We start from the raw sequence: 13,962 nt of genomic DNA on the forward strand, positions 1-13,962 counted from the left end.
CATCCGTAAATCATATAGAACATCAGGGTAGTCTCGAAAATGCGTCTCTTAACAGTGGACTGAAGATGATTGCTTTTTATGATAAACACGAAGAATTTGTTCACCTCCATCTTGAATTTCCTGCGAAGCTCGACTGATGATGATGGGGAGTCATGTAATTAGGGAACCAAGGTTCATATAAAGATTTCACTATCTTACTATAAGCCTATCGGTAATCATTGATGTCGGAATAATTTCCTTTGATTATAATAATAATAATAATAATAATAATAATAATAATAATAATAATAATAATAATAATAATAATAATAATAATAATAATAATAAATAAATAAATAAATAAATAAATGCCTTTCCTTCATCGACGTCCATACCACAGGCAATTGCCTCAGTAATTGTATATTTATGCAACATTTGTCTAGTTAATGGCAAATCGTCATCAGGAGTGCTTATTATATGCAGCTAGATCAGGTATCCATATTCTTTTTTTTTAGATATTTTAATAAGTTGGGATGCATGGGATTAGAGAGCCTTGTCTTATCCCAAACAATCGTAGAAAAGCCAGTGTATCAGCTATACTCTGTGACGCCGTGCATCATGGCAATTGCATCATGCATGACCATCTCCTCAGCCTCATCAGGATCTCAGTACACGATCGTAGGATTTTTTTTTTATAAACTATAATTCTCAATTATTCCATATAGTCACGCCTTTTCTATGCACCCTAGCGTTCCCGGCAACAGTTGCTAGCCCTTAATACAAACTCAGATCACAGATTTTAACGATACACCTAATCACATTAATACCAAACAAATGAAGTCGCATCTGTCGGAGGAAGAGAAGCTCCGGCCGCCGTTGTGCCGCGATTACGTCCGCAACTCGGTCCACGATAGCCAAGGCACGGTGTCATGCCATCCACGCCTCAATCTCCGTGACGAAGTCTTCAGTAAAATTTGGATAGTAAAACAGGGCTCATAAACCTGTGAAATGCATGGTTCGGGGCTTTATACCTTGTTGGCTGGCCTTGACGCCGATGGAGAAATTACAGGAATTAACTACCTGAATCTGCCCGAACAGTCGAGTTGAAGTCCAGGGGCGGGGAGACTTCAACACACTTCAACTGTGCCACGGCCATGCTATCCCCCCAATCTCTCTCTCTCTCTCTCTCTCTCTCTCTCTCTCTCTCTCTCTCTCTCTCTCTCTCTCTCTCTCTCTCTCTCTCTCTCTCTCTCCCTTACGCATATTTGAAAAAAAGAAATCGTAATTAGCCTATGCAGTAGACTTGAAATCGCCCAAAGCTCCTTACTATCAAAATATAATCAAGGCAAAAATAATAGTTTCAGAATGAAATTTCACTGATGTTCTATGCAATTATCGGAGTCCAATAGGAGCTTTAAAAAGGAAAATAAAATATATTGGTTTTATATATCGCGTAAATTACTTCCGAGGAACAACGAATGCTACAGAAAATATGCAAATAGTTGTGACAAAATCCGGAATACGTGTTGGAATACGTGCCGGTTCGAAATTGAAAATCAATGTTCCCAGGAAATGCATTATGGAAAGGTATTTCGTGTTTCACGCGGAAATTATGGAAGGCCATTATAATAATGATATTGAATATAATAATGGTAATAATAATAATAATAATAATAATAATGATAATGATAATGATAATGATAATGATAATGACAATGATAATAATAATAATGATAATAAAAAAAAATAATAAAAAAATATATTAATAATAAAAATGTTATAATAGAAACAGTAATTTTTCTTTTCAAAAAATGATAATGAAAATGATACTGATAACAAACAGATAATGCTAATGGTAGTAATAATGATAATAACAATGATATAATGATAATAAGTCATGATAATGACTTTAAAAAATTATATGTACACATCGGTGATTACAATATTATGGCTAATAATGATGATATTAATAATGATGATGAAAGTGATAATGAAAATAATGATGATGGTAATTATTATGAAATGATCACGATGATTACAATTAATTATTATAACCATATATAGATAAATATAGTTAAATATAGAAGTATAAACACTAGCGAATGAGAGGCGCGAATGGAAGAATAAAAAGGTGGTTAAGCTTCTTCGCATATGCAGATATTCCCGCGCTAAAGAAATCCGTAAGGCTGCTACTGGTTATAGCAGGTGTCTGAGGCCTAACCTGCCGTGAGGTGAGAGGTCGCTGTTCACCTCCGGCTGTGAGGGACGTGCTCTCGACCCTTGTTCAGAAGTGTTTTATAAACTAAATTCAAGTGCCATTCCTTCTGAAACTGATAAGTACTATCAACTGCATCTAAGTGCTGCAAAAATGCGCCAGTGCGGACAGTGGAATGACTCGATTAAATGACTAATGGTGAAGTGACTGTGATAATGAAGTGTTGCGCTACAATTTAGTGTTAGAATTAACCTGTGATGCGGAAGGTTAGTAACTGAGGTGAGTGTGTAGAGCATCATTCGTTTAACAATGTCTTGAGTGCTAAATAAATAACAAATAGACAACAAGTATAGTTATTCCCTGTTTTCACGTTTCCATTTACTTGTAGCAATGGCTCGGAGTTTCCCTTCTCAATAGACGAGGACAAAACTAAAAAAAAAAAATGATATCACAGACCTTGAAATAATAAATTAATAATAGTGTATTATTACAACTACACTAATCACATAGAAAAGTGAAAAATATACTTCATAATAATATATCATGAAACAAACGCAATTGCTCATGAAATAAACATAATATCTCGAGTAAAACATTGTTAAATGTATTCCGTAATAATAGATTGCACATGAAATAATTTCTCGAGCAAAAGTGATTATATAAATTCCATAATAATTAAATGCTCATAATACAATTAATTTCTCGAATTCAGTGCGACAATGCTAACGATAACGATAACGATGACGATGACGATAACGATGACGATGACGAAGATGACAATGGCCATGGTAATGGAACATAAAAAGGATAATAGTGATAGTAATGAAGATTATAAAAACAATAATAAGTGTAAATGATGATCAAATAGTCAATAGTCTTTAACTCTTTCCTTCTCTCTCTCTCTCTTTCGCTCTCTCTCTCTCTCTCTCTCTCTCTCTCTCTCTCTCTCTCTCTCTCTCTCTCTCTCTCTCTCTCTCTCTCTCTCTCTTGCCTCTCATTCCCCCTACTCTCCCTCATTCCCACCCTTACTCCTTCCTTTGTTTCTCCCTCCTTCCCTCCCTTCTTCTCATTTCTCCCTTCCTTAACCCCTCCCTGTCTTACCACTGTATGGACAAACTCTAATTGCCACGGGACTCAGACGGCCTCATAGTGAATTCACTCGGGATTTCTCCTCTCATTGAAGATTCATTAGCCAATACACGATGAAAGTGAGCTTCTGCCTGCTAATAAGGTGAGGATCTAAGAGAGGTTTTGGTTGTGAATGTAGGGAAGTTACAGCATCTCCAAAGTACGGAGAGTTTGCGTGTAAATTCTATGTAAGATTGTTTGCAGCCATTTATGTATGTGCATTTGTATGCATAAAGGATCTATTTAGAATTGCTTTATAAGCATTATAATCACACACGCACAATATATATATATATATATATATATATATATATATATATATATATATATATAATGTATATTCATATATATGTATGTGTGTGTATATACATGCATATATTTATATATATGTCTACATATGTATATATGTATATATAGTACATACATGTGTACATATGTATATATAGTACATACATGTGTACATATGTATATATGTATATATATGTACATATATAAATATATATAGGTGTATATATATGTATATATATGCATATATATGTATGTGTATATTTATGTATATGTGTGTGTGTGTGTATGTGTGTGTGCTTGTTTGTTTGTTTGTTTGTTCGTATTTATGTGTATGTGTAAACATTATACAGACATGTATAAATCATGCATAAACACACACACACACACATATATATATATATATATATATATATATATATATATATATACATATATGTATATATATATATATATATATATATATATATTATATATATATATATATATATATATATATATATATATATATGTATATATATATATATATATATATATATATATATTTTTTTTTTTTTTTTTTTTTTTTTTTTTTTTTTTTTTTCTTTTTTTTTTTCTTTCTTTCTTTCTTTCTTTCTTTCTTTCAACAGCCATTTATTCCGCTGCAGGAAATCTCTCAATTCATTATTTGAGAGGATATTTGGCAGTCTCACTCTAGCCTGATTGGATGCCCTTTCTAATCAACCGCGGTTCGGCGTTTAACATCTGTGCCACGGCGGCGACTTCCCCTACGACACCTGCGCTTTGACTTCTCAGGGCGATATGTCGTTTTCTCGCCGTGAGATCGGGCTCGAACCAGCAGTCTGAGCGCAGGCATTTTTTTACGACTGCCGTGACGGGGAATTGAACTCGGGACCATGTCCAGTGCTCTAACCACTGGACCATCGCGGCAGTCATATATATACATATATATATGCATATATATACATATATATATATGTATATATATATATATATATATATATATATATATATATATATATATATATATATATATATATTCATATATATAGGCGCCGTCCTTCATCACATGAGAGAGACGAAAGGCAAATGTAGGGGACCGTGGGGGACGTAGACAGGCGGTCCACTACAGTTTGACTGACGAACTACATTCTGTGTATATTTATGTATATATTTCGTATATATATATTTCTATATATATGTATATATTTCGTATATATATATTCCTATTTATATGTATATACATATATATAGGATAATAAATAGATAGGATAAAATAGAGAGAATGATTACCTAAAAAGGTAACACCGGCACTCTCCGTGGAAAGGAACTGGGGACCCTACCACGTACTCACTCAAAGAGCATCACAACATGAAAACTACAATTAAGTATCATGCTGTGACCACGGCGGCTCAGACATGAACCTACCGTTAAAAGAAGACATATATGTATATATATCTACATACACACGTATATATGTATATACTCTTTCTCACACACACACACATATGTATGTGTATATACATATATGTAAATATATAAATATGTAAATATATAGATATATGAATATATATATATATATATATATATATATATATATATATATATATATATATCATATAAAAGTATTTATATACATGTGTATATGTATGCGCGCACACACACACACACACACACACACACACACACACACACACACACACACACACACACACACACACACACACACACACACACACACACACACACACATATATGTACAGTTGCGGAATTTTATATCAGTACACTTGCTGGATCCCAATTTTGTACATCTGGCAGGTACTTCGATGTAAACATATAAATAGTAAATAGCATTTTTATGAATGAGACGGAAACATTAGGTTGTTTGTAAGAAAGAGTGTGACTGGTAGAATATAAATGGCCAACAATGTATTAGTATGTATTTTTGTAAACTACGTAAGCCATTTAATCTCGTTTCCTTCAAATAAGTGATAACAAAATATCTAGTATTAGTTATCAATGACTTTGTACTGGGATATTTTTCAAATGCGATTTGGAATTGCTTGTTTATCGACATGCCAACGTCTATGGAGGTGAGGCGGCATTTTCCCTTCTTTCAACACCGCAAGCGTCAATTAGAGCTGCATATTTTTTGAAACTTGAAAAGGCTTCATGGTTTAAAAAATCTGTGTATGGCAGCTGTATCAAATAAAATTCTTCAGATTCGCTGATACTTTTTTAAATGGTTTTCGTAGTTGCACCGCCTAGTATCGGCTAATCGAACTAGTGGAGTGACTTTCATTTTTCGCCAGAACCAAAAACTCTAAAACATTTATTCAGTAAACAAAAAGCATGCCACATTATATTTTTCATTACAGAACATTAGCCTAACACAAAACTGCAGTAGCGCTATAATGGATATGTGTATACGTGTGTGTGTGTGTGTGTGTGTGTGTGTGTGTGTGTGTGTGTGTGTGTGTGTGTGTGTGTGTGTGTGTGTGTGTGTGTGTGTGTGTGTGTGTGTGCGTGCGCGTACGTGCGTGCAATGATTATAGAAATACGAAGTCAATACTTGATGATAAGTAGCTAAAAAACTTGTATAATGATTTTTGTCTTGTGTTAAAATCTGACCATAATTTTCGCTATTATTATTCCGTAAGCTGTGACTCTGAGAAGTCGCTCTCGATCAACTGAGTGAGAAAATACGTTTGCCTGTTTCACCTCGAGTAACTACTAGCTGAGTGGTTCCAAGGAGGGTGAAAAACAAGTATAAAAACTTTACATTACATGTGCTATATTATATTTGATATCTTGAAAGAAAAATTTTTGCTTATGCTGATGAAATAGGAATTTAATCTCGCTCTCTACTTTTATCTGACACCTATGCAATTCATGCTTCCCTTGTGTTTGACAGTGCACGTCAAAGCTTTGATACATAACCTTAATATGTTTCCGACAAAAATACTTATTTCCCGGTGTGTGAAAAGTCATCTAAACGCTTGTTTGTTCACCTGTAACTTCAGTAGTTTGAAGAAAGAGGAAACATCTAGAGAGAAAATAAAAACACGAAATCATATGTTTGATACGCTTTCTGATAACGAATCTTCATAAATTCTTGAATATTCATTTCGCGGCAAATCCTAATCCATGCTAAACAGGAAAGGAAATACGCCCGATGGTATATGATGCCAATGACATGGAAAATCCGAGTTGGAAACGAGGCTGCCAAGCTGACACCTTTTGCAAGATGGACACAAGGCAATCTGAAATTGTAAATAGGAAAGCAATTTCTCTCCCAGTGAAATAACCAGAGAGCCGGGCCTCTCCCGCTCGATGGTATACAGGTGAATAAGACGGGAAGAGGAGGACACCCTGAACGACAGCCCTCGTTCCGGATACCCCCTCACCAATGCAATTAAAATTCATATCAAGTCCTACAGCTCCTGCTAACAAGCCGCACGGTGAAGAAAACGACTACATGCAGATGGGGTTCATCACAGAGAGTTATCAAAGAGAGGTTGAACAAGCGATATTGTCAACGCCTCCAGTTAACCCAGCAGCATATGGAGAACGCACAGGAATCTCCATTGCTGAATGAGATATAACAGTTGTAAATATCATTATTCTTTTTCAATTTGTTCATAGACTTAATTCAGATTTTGTTAAAGATATTTATTCGTACATGATTGTGTTTATACATGATACGTCATATTTTATGTTCTGATTATCTATCATTATTTACTTTTCAGATGTGACAGACGACGTATCTATGAAATGGGGAAAATGACCGACAATAAGTGGGGTGGGGTTTCATGCATGGACTCGCCGAAAAAAAGAAGGGAGATTCAGTTTTGAAATTCTAACCACTCAACTAGTAGTCGCTCGAGTTGAAACAAGCAAACGTGTATTTTCTCACTCGGCTGTTCGAATGCGGATGCGACTCCTCAGGGAAACGCCACAACTTGTGGAATAATGATAGTGAAAACTGATGTGAAATTTAAGCATTAGAAACGAATTATACATAATGTTTCGTTACTCATCACCAAGTATTGACTTAGTATTTCCACACACACACACACACACACACACACACACACACACACACACACACACACACACACACACACACACACACACACACACACACACACACACACACACATACACACACTCACACACATACACACATTTAGCTGCCATACATAGATGTTTAAAGAATGAAGCATTTCATGTTTCAAGAAATCTGCAGCTATAATTGAATATTATTGTGTTGCCTCAGCTCCATGGCATTGCCATATCGATTAAAAAACAATTCCAGGAAATCATATTAAAATAAAACATCCAGCTACAAAGTCAATGATGGCTAATGCTACATGTTTTGTTATCACTTGTTTGAAGAAAACGAAAGATGAAATGGCTTACGTAGCTTCCAAAAGTAGATACTAATACACTTGTTGGTCATTTATGTTCTACCAATCACACTCTTTGTTACAAACAACCTAGGGGTTTCGCCTCATTTATAACAATAAAAATTTACTCTATGTTTACATCGATGTCGTTGCCAGATGCACAAAAGTGGAACCCAGCAAGTGTAGTGAAATATAATTCCGCAACTATACATATATACATACATATATATATATATATATATATATATATATATATATATATATATATTTATATATATATGTATGTACATATATACATATATGTGGATATATATGTAAATACATATTTACATATATGTATATACATAAATCAAATATATGTATATATGTGTATGTATGTATATATGATAAGTACTATATGTGTATATGTACATATATCTAAAAATGTCTTATATGCATACACGCACACGCGCACACACACACACACACACACACACACACACACACACACACACACACACACACACACACACACACACATATATATATATATATATATATATATATATATATACTATATAAATATACACATATATTATATTTCATATATAAATAAATAAATATAGATATCTATAACTATATTTATATATATACATAAACACATACATATATAATGGATATCATCTAATTACAGAGTGAGATAGACTAAATATACACAAGACAGGTGTATATAGATCCCAAGGAGAGAAAAGAAAAGAATGAGAAAAATATCGCACCTGGCTCGTGAGTTCGACGGTGATGGCGCCCTCGGCCACGTCCTGCAGCCCCTCCACCAGGTGGCTCTGTTTGCCCCAGCCGTCCGACGCGATCCAGTGGAAGTGGGACGTCAGGTTCAGGCGGTGGGCGGCCGCCAGGACTCCTCTGTGGGGGAAGAAGGAAAGGTGAGTTAGGCGCGTGCGGAGGCGGAGGCGGGGGGGGGGGGTAGAATGATAGATAAAGAGAGATAAAATGATGTTCACCTCTTACACACACACACATACACACACACACACACACGCACGCACGCACGCACGCACGCACGCACGCACGCACGCACACACACACCACACACACACACACACACACACACACACACACACACACACACACAGATAGAGAGGGAGGGAACAGGGTGAGTCGAGTTCGATGTGTATTGACTGGGATGGGGTTTCGATATTAGACCTCTTGGAATATACTGATGAACGTATACTGGATAATTGGGTCTTGCAAGTTGTTTATTAACTTCTGTAACCGGCTGTGATCTATTTGGTCAAGGGGATTAGCCACTGTTCTTACCCCCGATTAATGTCGACCCTGTCAAATCTCCACCCCTTCATATCTAAATGCCCCCCCTTTTGATATACGATTTGTTTTGAAATCTCATTCTCTCGAATTTGCTCCTATCCTAAAAAAAGAAAGGAAAGCAGAAATCACCTCTTATATTCGAAAGTTATCTGCTCATCACATGTAACCAACCAATGTACTCCTGATTTTCCTAAAAGAACTTCCAACTATCGACCAACAGCTCTATCCCTAATGGGCAAGACACCGAAAGCCCTCATTGCCAATCAACCGCTCGCCTTCCTCGAAGACTGCAAACTTCTTTCAGATCATTAGTAAAGCTTTCGACAAGTAAGGTCTACTAGTATCCCGCTTGCCTTTGTAGCTCATAGTTGATACTCGGCTCTCGATCCCTGTGGTGTGAGTAGAGTGGCCTCCTTGGGCACTTCAAAGGCCTGAGCTCGCGTCTGGCCTTGTAGTGAAACTTTCGATGTCTCAGTCTCCACCCAATGCTTACCACGTGGAATTTCACAACTAATTGCGCCTTATAATATGTTATATTTCAAATTCGAACTTTAGTTGAATTGGCGCTTAGTTGCTGCAGTCTCTTTCTTCTTTCGTTTCTATCATGGCTGCAGCTCTCTGTAGTTCATAGTCACCATGTCTGGTAACTCGAAGAAAATCAGAAATGACAGATCTCTTCGTTCTCGTTATTGTGTGGTTAGTGGCTCAATGGGCTAAGGTGGCCGAGTGCTAATCTTGAGTTCGGGAGTTCGAGGCTCTTCCAAACACACAGGAAGGTGGCGACCATGAGAATCTGTAGGGTCGAGCGTATCCTTCATTATTATATCATCAACCTTTCTAAGCTTCTGTACCTAAGATGGAAACTCTGTCTCACATCTATTGTTTTATACAGCCTCCATCTAAACTCTGGAAAAATCCTCCTGTCTTATCTGATCCAGTATCCTACAACCTGGCCACTTTTAAAGAGACTGTTAACAAGCATGGACTTATCTCTCTCCTACATCTTCCATTCCGTTATGTACTAGAGGGTCTTTGATTATAGTACATCTGTTTGGACCTCACCTGTACGTATGAAGAAAAAAGGAAGAAGAAAAAAAATAGCAAAAGGGAAAAGAAAGAGTAAAAGAAGGGTAAAGAAAAGAGAGAAAAGGGAGAAAAAGAAGGAGGAGGGCGAAAAAGCAAGAGCGTGGTTAAGGCTTTACCCGGTCAGAGGAGGATCGACAGCCATGCAGCAGCACAGGTAAATCATACAGACTTCCCTCCCTCCCGGACACAGCCTCCGCATCTCGTGAATGGCCGAGACCACATGAGATTCCGCGAGATAAGATCCTGTAATCTTCGTGGCACACATTGGTTCGGCTGCACTTTGAAGATATTAGCATATTCATGGGTACGTTTCTCGGTTTGGGGCAAGGCACTCGCAAGAGCTTTTGAATTTAACGAGTCTTGTCAATACCCTTTTTTCATGATTTTTTTTTGGGTCCAGCCATCTGCTTATCTAATTGTCTGCCTATCTCTTTTTATCTTTCTCTGTTTATGTCTGTTTGTATGTCCATATATACATGTCAGTCTATCTAACACACACACACACACACTCTCTCTCTCTCTCTTTCTCTCTCTCTCTCTCTCTCTCTCTCTCTCTCTCTCTCTCTCTCTCTCTCTCCTCTCTCTCTCTCTCTCTCTCTCCTCTCTCTCTCTCTCTCTCTCTCTTTCTCTCTCTCTCTCTCTCTCTCATACACCTTTTTTCTCTCAAGTGAAACTAACCCCAGAGAAACACAAAACTCAGATATACAGTGATTTAAACATTAATATATACATCAGTACAGTAAATCCCCACAGGTTGGATCAGAGCGCCCCCCCCCCTCTCCCCTCCTCTCATCACTGAGCTTTTGCGGTACAAATGCAAGCTGCATGAGCTGGGATTATCTAGCCGTGTCTGTAGGTGAAAGCCCCGCACACCTGTTGTAATTGTACGCGGCAGACCGACGGCGCGTATCCTCTGCGGACTTCAAAGGTAATGCTCCACTTCCTCAAGGCGATCCACTTTTGCCACTCTCGCACAGGAAGCGTGGCTCACCCCTGGGATGAACACGGATGCGTAGAACATTGGAAATGTGTCAGGCCGAGGATTGTTCTCCGCGGGGAAATGTTCTTTTGGGACTTACACACATTACGCAAATTCGAGTTCGCTCACACACATGCCACATAATTTCTCTCCGATACACATAACTATATATATATAATATATATTTTATATATATATATATATATATTATATATTATATATATAATATAATATATATATATATACATATATATATATATATATATATATATATAAATATATATGTGTGTGTGTGTGTGTGTGTGTGTGTGTGTGTGTGTGTGTGTGTGTGTGCGGGGTTGTAAGTAGCTGTGTAAAAATATATATATAATAATATATAATATATATTTTATATATATATATATATATATAATATTATATATATATATATAAAACCTATAATATATATATATTTTATATTAATATACACATACACATACACCACACATTTGTTATATATTTGTACATGTGTGTGTGTGTATATATATATATATAATATTTTATATATAATATATATAATATATATATATATATATATATATATATCCATATATATGTATATATATGCGTGTGAGGGAAATGCAGACATAGATATAGCCATATAAATAGATCTGGTTGGATAAGCAAGAAACGAACCGAAAACAGAGACGGAGAGCTCGACAAACGAGAAATAAGAGGCGCGAAGAAACCCCTCTAGGAGCCACGCGCGCGCGCACGCACGCTGGAAGGGCTGCTCCGCCACAGCGCCGCCATAAGTAGCCGGGTCAGAGCACGTGGAGATAACGAGCGCGGCGACAGGCCCTCAGCTTAATTAACCTCACGCGCCTTCATGCATCATCCTTGCTTCGCCTTGCTTCTTGCTTCTCCTTGCTTCTTCTTGCCTCTCCTTGCTTCTCCTTAATTCTCTGTTCCCTTTTCCCTCCTTCTTCCAGCAACCACGCTACCACCTCCTTCATTTCATCTTCACTCGATTTTTTCCAGCTCTTCCTTCGTTTCCCTCATCATCATCATCATCATCATCATCATCATCATCATCATCATCATCATCATCATCATCAGCATCATCGTCATCATCATCATCATCATTACCGTCATCATCATCATCCATTTATCATCATCATCATCATCATCCCTCATCATCATCATCATCATCATCATCATCATCATTATCATCATCATTAACAACATCATCATCACTATCATCATCTCCCCCCCCCCTCCATCTTCACCTACACGATCTCCCCCTTCCACCTCCCCCTCCCCCTTCTACTTCCACCCCCCACCGCCTCCACCTTCTCCTCCGCCTCCCCCATCCCCCCCCTTCCACCTCCATCCCCTCCCCCTCTGCCTCCCCCTCCCCCTCCCCCTTCCACCTCCACCCCCTCCCCCTCCCCTCCCCCTTCCCCCTTCCACTTCCACCTCCAGCCCCTCCGCCTCCCCCTCCCCCTCTCCCTCCCCCTTCCACCTCCACCACCTCCACCTTCGCCTCCGCCTCACCTCTCCGCAAACAATGCGAGCGCTCCGGCCCAGCCGATTGGGAATGAGCGCTCGCGTCGCCGGCAGGACAGGGGATCGGATGCGCTTTGCCGAGTCCTGGTGGCTTGCATATGGAATGGAAAGAGAGAGAGAGCGGGAGGGAGGGGAGGGACGGAGGGGAGGGAGGAGAGAGGGGAGGGGGGGGAGGTAGGGAGGGGAGGGGGGGAGGGAAGGAGGGAGGGTGGAGGGAGGGAGGGTTGGAGGGAGGGAGGGAGGGAGGGAGGGAGGGAGGGAGGGAGGGAGGGAGAGAGGGAGAGAGATGGAGAGATAGAGAGATAGAGAGAGAGAGAGAGAGAGATAGATAGAGAGATAGAGAGATAGATAGATGATAGATAGAGAGAGAGAGAGAGAGAGAGAGAGAGAGAGAGAGAGAGAGAGAGAGAGAGAGGAGAGTTAGAGATAGATAGATAGACAGATAGAGAGAGAGATTAAATGCTCTCTCTATATATATCTAGCTAGCTAGCTAGCTAGCTAGCTAGAAAGGTAGAGAGAGAGAGAGAGAGAGAGAGAGAGAGAAAGAGAAGAAGAGAGGAGAGAGAGAGAGAGAGAGAGAGAGAGAGAGAGAGAGAGAGAGAGAGAGAGAGAGAGAGAGAGAGAGAGTTATAGATGGATAGATAGATAGACAGATAGAGAGAGATATTAGATGCTCTCTCTATATATATCTTTATCTTTATCTTCTCTCTCTCTCTCTCTCTCTCTCTCTCTCTTTCTTTCTTTTTCACTCTCTCTCTCTCTTTCTTTCTCTCTCTCTCTCTCTCTCTCTCTCTATCTATCTATCTATCTATCTATCTATTTATCTATCTATCTATATCTCTCTCTCTCTCTATATATATATTTTTTTCTTAAATTCTCCCTCTCTCTCTCTCTCTCTATCTATCTATCTTTCTACCTCTATATATGTTTTTTTCTTAAACTCTCCCTCTCTCTCTCTCTCTCTATCTATCTATCTATCTACCTATCTATCTATCTATCTATCTATATTT

The 13,962-nt window shown here is 38.1% G+C and overlaps 1 protein-coding gene across 1 annotated transcript in view; it reads right to left on the reverse strand.

Moving 5' to 3' along the window:
- The window catches only part of LOC119580654 (metabotropic glutamate receptor-like), a gene marked incomplete in the record, with an annotated part of 105,972 nt that extends 95,995 nt beyond the window's left edge, over nt 1-9,977 (reverse strand). Inside the window, 3 exon segments of the mRNA XM_037928754.1 lie at nt 8,772-8,916; nt 9,715-9,849; nt 9,952-9,977. Of these exon segments, the coding sequence (XP_037784682.1) occupies nt 8,772-8,916; nt 9,715-9,849; nt 9,952-9,977 (306 nt within the window).
- Between the last annotated feature and the right edge of the window lie 3,985 nt (nt 9,978-13,962).

This window comes from Penaeus monodon, chromosome 14, assembly GCF_015228065.2.
Source record: "Penaeus monodon isolate SGIC_2016 chromosome 14, NSTDA_Pmon_1, whole genome shotgun sequence".
Classification (NCBI taxonomy): Eukaryota; Metazoa; Arthropoda; class Malacostraca; order Decapoda; family Penaeidae; genus Penaeus; species Penaeus monodon.